Source organism: Pyrus communis, chromosome 4 (genome assembly GCF_041283825.1).
Source record: "Pyrus communis isolate YQ-2024b chromosome 4, ASM4128382v1, whole genome shotgun sequence".
NCBI lineage: Eukaryota > Viridiplantae > Streptophyta > Magnoliopsida > Rosales > Rosaceae > Pyrus > Pyrus communis.
Window position 1 is genome coordinate 23,542,579 of NC_142568.1, and position 16,993 is coordinate 23,559,571.

General features: G+C 35.0%; 1 protein-coding gene across 1 annotated transcript; it reads left to right on the top strand.

Moving 5' to 3' along the window:
* Positions 1 to 125: 125 nt before the first annotated feature.
* Positions 126 to 4,492, top strand: LOC137722650 (serine/threonine-protein phosphatase PP1). The gene is made up of 4 exons (XM_068461701.2): positions 126 to 744; positions 2,294 to 2,853; positions 3,206 to 3,481; positions 4,142 to 4,492. The coding sequence occupies exons 1-4, from the start codon at positions 570 to 572 to the stop codon at positions 4,157 to 4,159; spliced, it is 1,029 nt and encodes a 342-aa protein (XP_068317802.2). The 5' UTR covers positions 126 to 569; the 3' UTR covers positions 4,160 to 4,492.
* The last annotated feature ends 12,501 nt before the right edge of the window (positions 4,493 to 16,993 follow it).

Genomic DNA, 16,993 nt, shown 5'->3' on the forward strand with positions numbered 1-16,993 from the left:
TTTGAAAAATGAGCAGTAAAAATAACTTTAAGAAAACTAAATTGTGAAGTTTGTTTAAAAAGTCTTACGTACCTAAAAGCGATTAAACTTAAGTTCTAAAGAATTATATTTTTTACCAAAAAAATGGAGAGCATTTCATTTCCATCAAATTTGTGTACCATCAAACTCCCACCAAACACTGAAAACAACACTTTCATCTTGTAGCAGAAATCAAAACCCAAAAACAAGAACAAGAACCTTAAATTGTTCACCCTTCAAGCAGTTGACAAAAGAATAAATATTATTTTGTGCAAGAATTTCGAATTTAAAGTATTCTCTCTCTCTCTCTCTCTCTCTCTCTGAAATCACACAAGAAAGTCACAAACACCACTCTGTCCAACACTGAGACGACATCCCTTTCACAGAAAACGACAGCCAGAAGAACCCAACCCATCGAATCCCCCCCACCCAAAAGTCCCACTCTTTTCTTGCCCTCCCTCTCTTCTTCTTCTTCTTCCTCTCTTCAAGTTTCAGTCTTCCAGTTTTCAATCGGACCGTTGACTTTCTAGACGGCAACCAACTCCTGGGAAATGGACCAATCGGTTCTGGATGACATAATCAACCGACTCCTCGAAGTCCGAGGCCGACCCGGGAAGCAGGTCCAGCTGTCGGAGTCGGAGATCCGGCAGCTTTGTTTGGTCTCTAAAGAAATCTTCTTGCAGCAGCCTAATTTGTTAGAGCTCGAAGCACCCATCAAGATTTGTGGTACTTTTCTTTGCAAAACAACCTTAATTTTTCCGTTTAGTTTTGAATTTTCGTGATGGGTTTTGTCCTGTGGCTTTGAATTAGTTGGAATTTATTGGAAAGTTCTGTTCTTTGATTTGATTAGGTTGTGTGTACTCATTATTTGGGGAAATTTTAGTTGTTTTTGTTTCTGACCAATGTTTGTTTTTGTGGAATAATCCGTGAAAATCGGTATGTTGTATGGCAAAACATTCATTGACTACACAAATTATGGAAGTGTTTCGTTTAGGATTGGGTCAGTCGAACATTTTGTTCTTTGATAACCGCGAAGGTTGTCGTGTAGTTTGGCATTGTATAGTGAGTATAGTTTGGTTACTGAATTCGGGCATGAATAGCTTGATTGGAACAATTTCAGATGATCCGGTAATGGCGCGTTTACAATTTGCTAAACCTTTTAACATTTCAAGAATTGGGAATGTCCGGGCGTGTTAATTGTTTGTAGAATTGCAACATCCACAACAAAACCTTATCCCACCAAGTGAGGTCGGCTGAATGAATCATAGAACGCCACTGCGCTCGCCTGTATGAATCCTAGAATTGTATTTGTACAAAATATCGTATCATAGACGTTCAAGCAGTGAGCTTTACTGCAGTGTCTGCTTTATACTCATGACAGGTAATGTAACACTTATGTTCTTGTGCAAATGCAAAGAAGATTAGATTTGTAATCATTGTGTGTGGCCGTGTTTATATGTTTTGTGCACGAGAGCTAAGTGGGCTTTATTTTCTAAACCCATGTAGTTTTTTGCCTGTAAGTATGCTAAAGTTTGGATTTGTTTTTAGATGAAAGGTGACCTTCTTTCTTTATGATATTGGAGGGGTGTTGCATATAATTATGATACCTGCACACAAGGTCGATAACATGAAACATGGAGGGTTGTAAATCAATCCTTCTTACAGAAGTTTTGAGTTTCATATGTATAGTCAGTTACTCTTATTTTCTTATTCTTCTTTCATCGCTCGTTCAAAGTTTGGTATTGACCAAAAGAAAGAACGAAGTAATTGATTGTTAATCAACTGATGATAAAGGAACTTATTTTGTAAAATGTTAGTTGGTAATTCTAGTTTTGTAGACTACGTAAATTATGGAGATATGTGATCTTTTCTGAATTATTTTGAGGGATGTGACATGCGGGCATCGTGGCATTGCAAATTAATTTGTTGGGGGATGATGGGAAGCTAAGGTTTATGGGTACTCTGAATAATAATAAAAAATTAATATTGTAACTGGAAAACCGAATCTAAATAATTGCTTAGGGGAATGTTATGGGTGATTATATTCTAGCAATGAGGTACATCACTTCTTTGTGAAAGCTCACGTTTTGTGCTCATTTCACCATTTTGTGTCTTGGAAATTTGAACAGATCAACTAGTGTAGAAAATTTCAGCATGATTGCTTAGTTCAGATGCTTTTGCTGATATTCTTTTCTTGCCTACTTTTTCATATGACTTTAGTTTTCAACGATTTAATCTCATGAATTCTTAAAAGTGAACTGCTTATCGTTTGCAGGTGATATACATGGTCAGTACTCGGATCTTTTAAGGCTTTTCGAGTACGGTGGACTACCTCCTAATGCCAATTACTTGTTCTTGGGGGATTATGTGGATCGGGGAAAGCAAAGTTTAGAAACAATATGTCTTCTCCTTGCATATAAAATAAAATATCCTGAGAATTTTTTCCTCTTGAGGGGAAACCATGAATGCGCATCTATAAACCGTATATACGGATTTTATGATGAGTGTAAGAGAAGATTCAATGTGAGGTTATGGAAGACATTCACAGAGTGTTTTAACTGCCTTCCAGTGGCAGCTCTGATTGATGAAAAGATTCTCTGCATGCATGGCGGTCTTTCTCCCGACCTGCATAATTTAGATCAAATCAGAAATTTACAGAGGCCAACAGATGTACCAGACACAGGTTTACTTTGTGACCTTCTCTGGTCTGATCCCAGTAAAGATGTTCAAGGTTGGGGAGGGAACGAGCGGGGAGTTTCGTTTACATTTGGTCCTGACACGGTGACGGAGTTTCTTCAGAAGCATGATTTGGATCTCATTTGTCGTGCTCACCAGGTTTTATTGATTGGCGTTTTTTTGGTTCAGTTCATATCCTCTTTACACTTGTAGGACTGTAGGGAATATACCTGTGGGAGCCAAACATTACTTCCTATCTGGGATTCTATGGTCGGGGGTTTTGTGTGGTTATAATTTCTTTTTTACGTATTTTTTAATCCAGATAAATTCTCATTTCTTTGGTATAAGAATGAAGCCTTTGGCATTCCCAGACCTCCCCTGCTGGTATAGTGGCATTGGCAAATGTTGCTTTCTTCTATACAGACGTGCACTGACTATTGAGGATATGAAATTTTAATTTATTTCCGTGCACCAGGACAATTAGTTATGTTTTTCTTTTTATCATTGGCAGGTTGTGGAGGATGGCTACGAGTTATTTGCCAACCGACAACTTGTGACGATATTTTCAGCACCTAATTATTGTGGGGAATTTGATAATGCTGGTGCCATGATGAGTGTGGATGAGACATTAATGTGCTCTTTTCAAATATTAAAACCTGCAGAGAAAAAGCCGAAATTTAACTTTGGGAGCATGACTGCAGCTAAACCTGGAAATACTTCATCTGGAGTTGGCGCTTTTGCGAGCATAGCAGCAGCTAAGCCTGGGAACACTGTTACAGGAATCAAGGTAATTGCAACCTTTTATTCAAGAGAAACAAAACTATGTTTTATGCAGGAAGCTTTAGATAGCATGTTAGAGAACTTGAATTTTCCACTAGTTTGTTTGCGTCACATCATGTCGGTGTCTGGTTTTGGCTTGCAAAAAAGCCATTACTGTGCTTGCTTCTTTTATTCCAATATTTCAAGATGATTTACTGTGAATACTTTAGCATTGTAACAAAGAAAAGATGATGTGTATAAGAAAGATGATGTGTATAAGAACTGCATTTCTCTTTTCGGATTTCGCAGATAACATGTAAGCAAATGCGTTCACCTTCTACAATATATTTGTTCTTTTGGATGCGTTCACCTTCATTCTCATCTTGCTCCTACGAATTATATGCTGTTGTAATTCGTTTCCAAGAGTTCTGATTGGTTTCCCCTGCTTCAGCTTTAGGACCATCATTCTGGTTGTCCTTGAATCTGGAGAGTGAATTACTTCTTCCATTATAACAAAACGTTTCTGGCAAGCAAATGTTTTCTTTTTCAGAATCGTATACCCACAAAACATCTATTTCCCAGTGGTTAATTCTTGATGCATTTCATTCAATCAAATACATTTCGAATCTGTATGTCAACGATGCATTTACGTATTTGATAAAAATGTACATTTTTGTTTTCCTTGCAGTCTTTGATGCACAGGTAAGATGTTTGATCTGGCGGAGAGGGAAGGAGCCGAAGCCCAATTTGTATCATGATCGAGCCAAGGTTTCCATCTGGAAGCACGAGAGCCAATTTAACTTCGCTGTAATCTGTTTAAATTGTAAAATTTGAAAGGAAAAGTCACTAGAAACTAATGGAGAATGATATAAAGTTGGGTTTGAAGGTAGAAGGCTGTGTACCTTCTTCTCTTCGTCCTTGTACACTAATGGCTGCTATGAATTATTAGTCTCTCTGAGACCATGGAAAATCTCAGAACAGCCAGATGCCTGTAATGAAAATATCGGGGAAAATTTTCCAAGTCTTCTTGTTAACAAAATCTCTCTCTTGCATGTACTCGTAACCATTTTTCATCCTTTAATTTTTCTTGGACATTGTGACTTGTAGCTCTAGTGATTACAAACACCGAAGATATTTCCGAACGCTCATTTTCTCTCCGTTAACACCTTTGTTTGTGTTTTGTTTTGGAGAATAAATCAAAGGACATAAATAAAATAGGTGTTCCAAAAGAGAATATGCAGAATTCATTTTCCAAATTGTTCCTACAAATGCTAGGTATTGTGTAAGCAAGGCCAGCAAAAGTTGGAAAAAAAAAATCATTTTGTTGAGAACCTGGTCTTGTACATCAAGTGTCATATAATACAATTGGTTGGAAATTTTTCTTTTTACGTTTTCAATCAATTGTATTGTTACCCTTGGTGTACTGACTGTGTTCCAAGCTTCCAGCACACTGCAAAATTCTCCAAAAGCTAACCTCAACTTGCTAACCCATTTTCTGTCTATGCGCTTCTGTTTATCAATGGTATTTAAATTGATTAAACTAAAAGAAAATCAAGAGGTATATACATGAGTTTGCACAAGGAAAAAAATTGTGTGTCGAAACCATTTTCAAAAGTCCTCTCTCTTCAGACAGACCTCATCTATTAGTACATTACTTGATGATTAAGCGCACCACAAACTTGACGATTAAGCACCACAAATATTGACGATTAAGCACCACGAATATTGAAATGTACATGATATACAGCTTAACTGGTACACAAATCTGTTGGTTTTGGTGGGTGCTCTTAATTTAAAGTGAGACAGGGATCCACATTGTGTGGTTCAGGTCATTTTCTACTCACATGTTGTGAGCGACTTGTTTCATGCAACGGATGCAGGAATTTTTTTTTTTTTTTTTCTAAAAGACAACACTGGCTTCAATCACGTGAGCGGATGTCAAGTAGAAAACAGTAAAATTGGACAAATTACACACACCTTTAAATGTTTGAGTCATCTGAAGATAACTTTCTAAAATGGTAGGTAAAAAGATATTTTCATGTCAATTGATTTTACATCATCATACTTGCAAGTCACACTAAAAGGAGTACTAATGCGACACAAATGCAACCACATAGCGCTACAAAACGAAGACCAAGTTGTTATGGAGGTCCACGATGAATACGTAATAACGACGCTGCATGCAGATTAGGGTTCAGAATTTATAGAAGGAACTATGAACTCAAATCGTCGTATATTTTCGAAATCAATTGACAACAGATAGAAAAGATCACGATTATTTAACTCACCAGTGCAAAGATTTTGTTTACAATGTGAAATATGTAATTCGATATGTTCAAGGTTTTAAAAGATGTTAGGCGCTAGTCGGACAACGGGCTAAGGTCTAGCACCTAGGTGCACTAGGCAAATTTAAATAAATCTATTGTATTTCGTGTAAATAAGTGTATATTTATACTTAAAATATATATAATTTCATCATAACCTAGACATTAATCCGGATGGCGGTCATCCGTCTAGCGCTTAGGCGAGGCCCAGACTACAGGCGGAGATTTTTAGTATAGTTATATGTTTGAGGATAGAGTAAATTTAAAAAGATCAAAGGTGCTCGATTCGTTTCTTGGTGCCATAAAAAAATAACAAAATATAACTTCATGTGCCTAATTGTTTGATTCCCATGGAAGAGGATCCTCTCCTGAGCATAGGATGGGGATCCTTTTGACTACGAAATTAAGGCCGTTCAATTTTAATCCAACGGTTGCAATTATTATAACTTTTAGAGGACCCACTGTTTTAGAACCGTTGGATTAAAATTGAACGGCCCGGATTTCGTAGTCAAGAGAATCCTCATCCTATGCTCAGGAGAGGATCCTCTTCCGATTCCCATGATCGATTTTTTTTTTTTTTTTTTTTTTTTTAGTTAGGTCATTACCTGCCCTTCAAGCATTATATGGAACAAACAGATTAGCAAGAATAAGTCTGAAGAAATATGATATTACATCAAAGTGAGTATATTTAAATCAAAGGTGGATTCTAACTTGGATGTGCATTCCAACAGAAATAAAAGGAATTTGTGTGCAACAATGAAGCTCTTGTCTGATATGCAAATGGTGATCTTAAATAATACGAAGGGAAAAATAATTGGTGTCGCATGACTAGAACACAGTGGAACACGTGGACAGTGTATGTAGAAGTAGGACACACATCCAACAATGTTTAGTATACTAAATGAAGTTTCTGTATATTATATCTGCAAAAGTTTCTTAAATCATACTTTGAGATGAGAATAATAGTTAAGTATTTTTAAATAATTCAAGTGCCGTTTGATACCTATTTCCTTTTTCTTTTTTTTTTACTTTTATAAAAATTGAAATCTTGTTTGTTAACTATTGAAAACTTAAGGAAGTAATTTTCAGTTTTTAAAACAAAATGATTATCAAACGGTATCTAATTAAATGGTTTTCAAGTTATCAAAAACACTTATATGTTTGCCCGAAAATTAAAAGTATTTTTGAGTTATGAAAAGCCCTGAAAGACGTACCTACTATATGTTTCTTTAAAGAAGTACTAGAAGTGCGGTGGAAATGTATTAAGTCATTGCATGACGGTGTGAGTTCAAATTCTGTCGTTGACTAATTTAACATCTATTCTAACAAAATTTATCGTTTGTCAAAAAAAATGAATTTTTAAAAAAACCATTTCTAAAGGAACCCTAATAATTCTGTCATTAGAATTTATATATCATATCATCATATATATAATAAGATCAAAATTGCTACTTAATTATACTGTGGCTTCCGTTTGTACTTGGCATGGGGCCAAACCAAAACCATTGGCGCCCAACGTTTGATATTTTTTTTTATTCTTCAAGTATATATTTGCACCTAAACAAGCAGGAGTCGTACATTATCCTGACAGAAAAAAAAAAAAAAAAAAAAAAAAAAAGAGATATCTGATCTGTATATCTATATGCTTATTCATTAATAATTATACTAGCAGTTAGATTAGTTCCTTTTAAAAACAAGTAGAAGAAGGATTAGTTAGGGAAAGTTGGGAAATTGAAATTTGAATTTCATACCTAATTGGCATTGCACAGGTAGCACTCACATGGAGTAGAAGTTAAGCCAGATAGGACTGTAGAAAGCCAAGTAGGAAGATATGTTACAACCTGCTCACACAATAAAATTAGGTCATTATAATGCGTTAACTTTACCCAGTGACCGATCCAGGATTCCAATTTTGGGAGTTCTAGTGTTAAAGGTTTAAATTTTTTAGATAGAAACAGAGCACGAAGTGCGCAAAAAACTTTTAGTGTATTCACCGAGATATTTTGTTGAACATTTGGTGGGCTTGTTGTTGTTAGTCGAACCATGTTCGCACATGTTAACACATATCAACATATGCAAAAGCAACCTGATAAGGGTTATCGAGAAAATTTGTCGAACACTCTCGACGCAACCTGACGAGTGCTCCCGAGATATGTATATAAAGCATTACACCAAACACTTATTGAACACCAAACAAACCCATAACAAAATCCCGAAAGGTCCTCGAAAAGCCATCATATATATATTTTCCTGACTTCAGGAGGTCTTTGGACCACTTTAGTCCTAATGTACATTCCACCACTCATATATTGTTCTTACCACAAATATATGAACGCGACATTCACAAAATTAATGCAAGCAATTATTATACTAGTCTAGAACTAGGCCAGCAAAAATTATTATCTCTGGAGTATTCTATACTCTAGAATTATTGAACGTTATATCTTTGTTATTGTATTCTCGTCTAAAGATTTAATAGCCAAAAACTCAAGTGTAGTATACTTATATATAAATCAAAGATGAGACCCGCAAAATCAAATAGAAGGACCTAAAATGCGATAATATTTGAGAACTTTCTAGTATGTACCGATGCATATTTTTGTTAGATTTTTCGATTCATTCATCAAAAGACATGTCAGGCTGGTCGTTGGAAGCCACCAACCTCACAGGCATGCGTGCTTGCAAGCAACTGCGAGTACTTACTGCAACGATTTAAAGTCCAAATGGACCAGACACTAATTTTTTATAGCAAAAAATAACTACAAGGGTCCTGAATTATGAGTGCTTCTGACATTGCCTCATGATAAGGCAAGTGCAAGTACTTATCAACGTTAATCACGGACCTAACAAAGAGTCTGCACCACCGACGTACGTATTGATCTGCCCGTCGACAGATCATTATGGTCGGCTCACCCAATTCACTATCACGTGCTACCACGTGTAACCCTAACCCTAATTCGTGCTATCGTTTTTTGTTCTTCTTCTTCGATCCATGCTGTTCTTCTGGTTTTTGGGGAGTTTTGTTTTGTTGGTTCTTTCTGTTTTTTTTTTTTTTTTTAATCAATAATTCTTGTTTTATATGGTTTATGAATACAAATTGAGATTTGCAAAGTAATTAAGCTGCATGGTGCATGCGCATTTTATTTATATATTAAAGCAATACTTGCAGAAAGAAACAAGCCAAGTCAGTAGTCAGAGAAAGCATGAACCAAAGCACATGCATGCTACTTTAAAAGAATATTCTGGATCTTTTTATAATCACTTTCTTTTGTTGAAGTCTATTTATTATAACTAAATGGTCCAAATATGCAGGGGTAGATGGACAATGTGACCAACGCGATCTCAGAATCGCTCGGAGTTTAAGAAATATACATGTGAGTTTAAGAAATATACATGTGAAGAACTTTCAAGTATCCTTTGAATGTTTACTACAAGATTATTTTATATTTACCAAGTGTTTGATATAATGCATGTTAGGTATATCACAACATATTTCATCGATTCAGAACTTCTCTTTGTGTCACTCATCAGATTGATTCAAAATATGTTGATATCTGTTGATATGTGCGCAACATAGTTTGGCTAACGACAACAAGTCAACTAAGTGTTCAAGAAAATACCTTTGTGAACAAACTAAATTTTTTTGCGCTATTCATGCTCTATTTCCATCTAAAAACTTGCATTAACACTAAGATTCCCAAAGTTCAAATCATGGATCTACTACTCCTAATATGCATTGCCTTTTAATAGTTTCAAAACCAACATTGAACTTCACATGATTTGAGCGATATAATAGTATTGATAATATCAAATTGCTATATTATACTGCTTGAATTAATCAAATTATTGGGTATAACTTATAAGTCATGGACCATGATATTACGTGAGCGGCCCTATAAAAAGATGCTTATATATATTCGAAACCAATTATATGCTGAGAAAACTTCAATAAACTCCCCATTGTTATTGTTCGTGAACTTTTAGACGATGACTGAATGTCAAAAATGGACTCTAAAATAGAGCTCTTAAGTCACGTCAAGACATTTCAAACGAGGAACGACCTTCTTCATGATCGCCGCACGAACTTACATTCAACATATGCTAGTGCATTGCTGAAGAAAGTTGAGGTTTTACCATAAAATTGACAATATAGAGAGTAGCCTAACTTACTTATAAACCCATGCAAGGTCTCTTGCCTCATCAATGTAGAATTCATTCTCAACACGCCCCCTCACGTGTGACGAATTTTCAAGTCTAACATGTGGACAACATAAACGGTGTGACATGGAGTGCGTGTGGCCGTTTGGCTTTACACATGGGATAACTTGCTCTAATACCATGAAAAAATTTAAGGTTTTACCATAAAACCAAATGGCAATATGAGGAGTAGCCCAACTTACTTATAAGCCCATGCAAGATCTTCCGTCTCATTAATGTGAGATTTATTCTCGATAAAGGCCCTTTTGAACCATTTTATGTTGAATTGACACTAGCATTACCAAGAACAAGCCCGAACATTGACCTATAGCCCGCTTGTCAACTAATATTCAAATTATATAAGCAGTACTAATTAACATGTGCAACTTATTTATGCGCGCGCACATACTAAATATGTACCTATTTTCTTGAATAATTTATGGTGCCTTGGTTTTCACACATAAAGAATATGTTCTATTTGCGCTTACGAGTTCATAAAATCTACGTTTTAAGTCTAAATTATGTTTTGCTTCTGCTCACAGGTACGTAACGATAATACTACTCAAATATGACAAGAAATAAGATATAATATGACAAATGATCTCTCTCTATAATATATGTAAGATCCCACATCGTCCAGATGAGTGGATCCTGTAAGCCTTATATGTATATTCTCATCTCTACCTAGCACGAGGCCTTTTGAGAGCTCACTAGCTTTGGAGTTCATCGGAACTCTGAAGTTAAGCGAGTAGCGCGCAAGAGCAATCCCAGGATGGACCCAAGGTCGGAATGTGACAATATGTAAAATGATACATTACGTAATTTGTGTTTTTGATAATAATAAAAATTTCTCTTCTGAAAGCCTCATTCGACCAAAATTGGTCGCGCTAATGATGGAGACAATACTTATTCTCTACGTCAAAGTTAAGCACGCTTAAATTTTAAGCAAATCTTTTGGCTAAGGTTTTGTGCCAAATTCTAGTGATTTGACTATAAATTCCCGAGCAAAATTCAATTGTTTAAAAAAAAAAAAAAAAAAAACGCGTAATAAACTAACGTTCATTAGTTCGTCCGTAACTTGACTTTTATTTTTCTTCAGATGTATGATGTCATTTCTTTTATTTGGGAGGGTTTTGGGGTGGTACTACAGAATTAAACTTCGGATTTATACGTGACCTATACGAAAACGACTATTTTATTTTCTTTTAAAACAAAATGTAAGTGAGCTTGACTGCAAGATTTACCCGTCAAGAGCAGGCGAAAGTTGACTTAGCATCTAGTGGTGTCGAATGAAAAGACCGTCGCTATACGGATAAAGATTAGTTTAAGAATAACAGGCTGGTTTTCACCAAGAGCGCAAGAAGGTTTGACATAAAACAAAATAAAAGTTTTGATTTAGAGAAATCATTAAAAAAAAATTGTCGAACGTGCATGCACAGGTCAGCAGTGACGAACATTGTTGGTGGCCCACGCAACAAGAACGAATTCGTACGTAAGGGATGACCAAATTTGTGTTTTCTTTCCAAAACAAATTGAATTGGATGACCAACGTTTCTTTCAGCTCCACAAAAATTAAGGGATCAAGAGACAATATTGTTTTACTAACTTACGGGAGAAGCCACTAAGTGATTTACCAAGTATATTTGTTTAGGGATGTGATATCTACACATCCCATTTTACTTCTTACACACGTTTTTAATCTTCGGTCATCGGATCAGATGAATTGAAGAAGATCAACGGATAGAAATTATCAAGGGGTGTATAAAAAGTAAAATAGGATGTGTGAATAGCACACCCCTTTGTTTAAGGCTGTCACATGATAAGTGTTGTAGTTATGTATAAAATATTTATAAACAAGAGCAGAATATTGTTAGTTTAAAATTTTTGCACTTATTTAGTGTGCGGTTTTTTTGTGTTTTTTTATTAGTTGGCGGCACATGTTAACAAAATTAAGTATTCTTAACTTTGTTTTAATAACCGAGCGCAGTGATATTTTAGAATGAGAAAAGCTAAGGAGATTCAAAAGTACGATTCTTTATGGATTCTCTGCAACCTCATTTTTTGGTATATTTCGTGCCAATCTTATGAAACAATGGGCCAAAAACATTAGGTGACGAAGAGTTCATAGAGAGTCACACTTTGAGAGAATCTCTTTACCAATTTTTGCACCGACCTTATAAAATATTATGCTAAATGTATAAGGTAACAAAAAATTTATAGAGAATCCTACTTTTGAAAAAGTGTTCTTAATATTTTTCTTTTTAAAATTCTACAAGGATTTTACTTAGCAAAGGACGAAAAAGAAAAAGAAAAGTAAAAAAAAAAAATATGGCACGAAGCGATTCGCACTACAGAAAAAGGAGATATCCAAGCCATCGTATCATATCACACAGATGCACCGTAGTTTAAGGTGTGCCACCAAAGTCCAACCACATGGGGAGCACCACGGTTGACTGGACCATAATCCAGATGACCGGATTAATTTGATATGGAGCTCTACTGATCAGATCATACTTGTCCAGTGTCCTCCTCGCGATTCAATTTACCTGAAACCTATGGACACACTTTTTTTTACTTTTTTATTTTAACTAACAATATTTACATTTAGAGGAAGGAATGAACTTAGTTTTATAATGAGCGAATAATAATGTGGTTTAAATTCGATTTTAGTGAAAAATGAACCTAAGATCTCTCAATGACAACTGAAGAGGAATACGACTTGATCGTAATACTAATTGATACTTTGATTAATTAATTAGTTAACCAGACAATTAATTAAGTAATTAAATAATTATGTGGCCCTAGTTTTAAGACTATTGAGGTTGCGCCACCCCATCCAAGGTTCGTCTACAGTGACACTGTTGTTGGGATATGGATAAAAAAAATCAACAAATGACATTATCTACATTAAGGGGTGAGAAAGTGTGTTATGTCTCATAATAAACTAGTAATAAGATGGTTCAAATTCACTTTTGGCGTGAATCAAACGTAAGATCTTTTACTTATCAGTAAAAAAAATATTATTAGATCGTAATACTAAGTGCCGAGATATGAATAATGAATAATTTATCTTTGCCTTCTAATATTTGTTTATCAAAAATTTTGTTTCAGACCCTGAATAAATTTTAAATTATATTTTGGTCCTCCCTCCAGATGGAGACCGGAGGATGCCTAAACAGTAGGTGGATTCAGGATATGTTGGACAGCTCACTTGTGCTGGTTCCTTCTAGTGAGGACACTTGGGTCCCCTGCATCCTATTCATCACTTTTACTAGATTCCTTAATGGCACTTATGAAAATTTGCCGCCATGGCCCGCGAGAACATTGATGAAACGTTAGTGTGTTCATATCATGAAAGTTTTCTTGGTCTGCATCTTTTGATAAGAGAGTTGTCGCATACATGTGTTTGATCACGTCATTTCAACGACATCTTTGAAAACGGAATAACCCTGTAAAAATGTCTAATCACATCGTTTTTTATAACAATCAAACTTAGCTGCAAATAAACGTATGCTAACACAACTAAGAAAGCTTATGACTTTGCACGCAGATGAGTACAAAAGAATGGATTTGGATCCTCTCCTGAGCTAATGGAGAGGATCCTCCTGATCAATTATAATGAACCGTTAGATTTTTATCTAACGGCTACAATTATTATAACTTTAAAGGGATCCTTTATTTGTAACCGTTAGATAAAAATTCAATGGTCTACGATGATTGGTCATGAGGATCCTCTTCATTAGCTCAGGAGAGAATTCAAATCCCAAAAGAATGAGCACACTGATCTGGCAAGAATCAACTACTTGTCATGCGTCAATTAAAAAGTTAAAATATCAGTTAATTGTGGTCCCTAGTGGGTGTGTATATATATATATATTTTTTTTTTTTTTTTTTTTTTTTTTTTGTGGCATAATTTGCATATGAACTTCCGACCGTGTACCCATTTCTTCGAAAGACAGTTGTAAACATGGTGGAGGGGCTCACTTTCAACTTTTCATGTGATTTAATGGGAGCGTTTAGTAGATATTCGATTCAACGCAAGCATATGCTGTAATATGCCTGCATAAAATATAGAACATTTTGATCCCAAAGCAACACGTAACCAAAAATGCACATGGATATTTAAGGGCATATATACTATAAGAGAAAATTCTTACATCCAGCGGCCGTGTACGGCAACACAAAAAACACAATACACGAACTTATTCCCCCATCGAAAAAAGATTTAGATTCTGAGTTGGACACTCACATATCGCAGATTCGTCTAACGTTTTTAGTACAATATACGTGGAATTTTAGATAAAAAATAACACATTTGCTATGGGAGTAGTCTGCTTTCTCACTTTCGAATCTCTCTCTCTCTCTCTCTCCTAAAACAAACAAGAGAAGGCGGGAAAGACAAAGGATCCTCATAAACGCCATTTCTATCTACATTCTCAAGATTCTCTCTCCACAGAAAAGGAAAAGAAAAACGCTTGTAAAGCTACATAGATTTTTCTGACGATGAACTCTTCCATGAAATATGTATTGATCATCTCATCTTTTATCTAATGAACTCATTTCATGCAAGTTTTTATCTTTCTAGTTCTGCTTCTTAGCTAATAGCTCTTGAGAGGAAGAGGGGTTTTCAAGATCCACTGATGGCAAGATTTTCTGTTTTTTAGAGAGAAAAGCGGAATTGAATAGGATTCTCTTCCCTCATCTTTCTCTCTCCTACCCTTCCCTCCCCTCCTCTCACACTTTCATTTTGTCTTTATATCTTTAAAAAAAAAAATTAAAAGAAGAACATAGCTTAATCGTAAGCGTTTAAATAGAAAGAGGAGAAAGATTAAGAGGGAAGATAATCATACTCTGATTGCTTCATATTCACATAGACTAATATTCAAATTATAAAAGCAGTTCTTGTTAACATGTATGCACCTTAATTATCTATCCACATCTCGTTTCTTTCTTCTTCTTTTTTTTCCAAAACGCATTCATTTATCGGCGCACATGCAGAATATGTTAACCGATTTTTCTTGAATAATTGATATATGGTGTCTTGGAACAAGCCAATACCACTTTACTATTCCACATAAACTTAAACATAAGAATATCTTCTGCTTGCGCTTATGAGTTCGTAAAATCTTCCTTGTAATTCCAAATTATGTTTGCTTGCTCTCAAGTGTTTGTAACAACGATACTACTTAAATATGGCAATACATGAGATAAAATATGAAAAGAGCTTAAATGTCCACATAGGATTTCCACTTAGCTTTTCTAAGAGAATTTTCATAATTTCACAACCTCGAGAAAATAAAAGACAACATAACTAGGTACGGATCATAACATGTGATCCCTCTATAATACGTGAAATGATATATTATGCACTTTGTGTTTCCGATACTAATAAGAGATTATCTCGGAAGCCTCATTCGAACAAAATTGATTGCGCTAATGATGGAGACAATACTTGTTCTCTACGTGAAAGTTAAGTAAGAGTACTTTTTAAGCAAATTTGGCAAAGGTTCTGAGCCAAATTCCAGTACTTTGACTATAAATTCAAGATCAAAAATCAAGATAAATTAACGTTCATTGGTTTGTCCTTAATTTAACTTATTTATAATATTAGTATAAAATTTGATATTAAATTATAAGGTGACGGAGAGTTCATGAAAAATTCTTGACAATTTCTCTTAAAAACAAAATAAAAAGTTTTGATTTAGAGAAATTATAAAAACAAAAATGACACGTTACACAGTCGTGACAAACATTGTTGGTGGCCCCACGCAACAAGAACCAATACATACGTAAGGGATGACCCAGTTTGTGTTTTCTTTCCACGAACAAATGGAACTGGATGGCCAACGTTTCTTGTTTTCCTAACGGAGTTGGAGTATCTCTCATATTTTTGTCCCTTCTCTTTCTTTATTTCATATTTGTACGGTCACAATTAAATCACATCAATATTTTATATTAATGTTTTTATAATGAAAGAAACACAAAGTCGAAAATGTGATAGGAGAGGGAAGGGAAGAGGAATTGAATGAGAGAGAATCCTACTTCTTTACTAACTTAGGAGAAAAGCTACTGTGTCGCTCCATAGGTGTGTTGGTTTATAATTGTAAGTGATGAGTGGTATAGTTATGTTTATGCACAAAATGTTACAGTCATGTAATAAGCGTTAATAAAATTGTTCTATGCCACTATATACTCATATGAAATTGAAACCGTTGTATTTGAGATCTACCCGAATCTAGTGTCAATGAGTAGGATGCCCAATTTTGTAGCAGAGTAGAATTCTCTTTTCTCTAAATTCCCTTTTTTACCTTCTTTTTTGTCTCTCTCTATAAAGAAGGTTTTTTTTTTTTTTTTGTTTGTGAACAAACGATCTTATCTACACAAAGGGGAAATTCCCTTTTTTACCTTCTTTTTTGTCTCTCTCTATAAAGAAGGTTTTTTTTTTTTTTTTTTTTTTGTTTGTGAACAAACGATCTTATCTACACAAAGGGGTGGAAGAGTGAACAAACACTCTCTTCTCTAAATCCCTTATCTTTCCCTCATAGCAATAATGTGGTTCAAATTTGCCTTTGGCGAGAATTAAACCTAAGACATATTAATTATAAGTGAATAAGAATACTATTAGACCGTAATAAGTGACCTCTATAAAGAAGTTGGCGCAAGATGTAGCATGATTTAATCAGAAGCGTCAATAGGAGGGAACTAGAGAGAAGGAAAATGGAAGAAAAGAGATAGGCACTTAATTCCATTTTCCATGAATCCCATTTTCCACCTAAGGTCACAGCAGATTTCTGTTTTTGTAGCACTTAGCATGACTCCTCAATCCATTCACGGTTTTACAAATCACGATTTTACTTAACCTTTTTTAGTATGCACTAGAATATAGTATATACAAGTTACAACCAATGGCTTATTGATCGTTAATTTGTTAACCACATATTCAATCCACCACGACCCTAAGATTTGTTTGGAAATGCTTTTAAAATAATTGAAAAAGTTTTTGATAAAAATATTTTTGG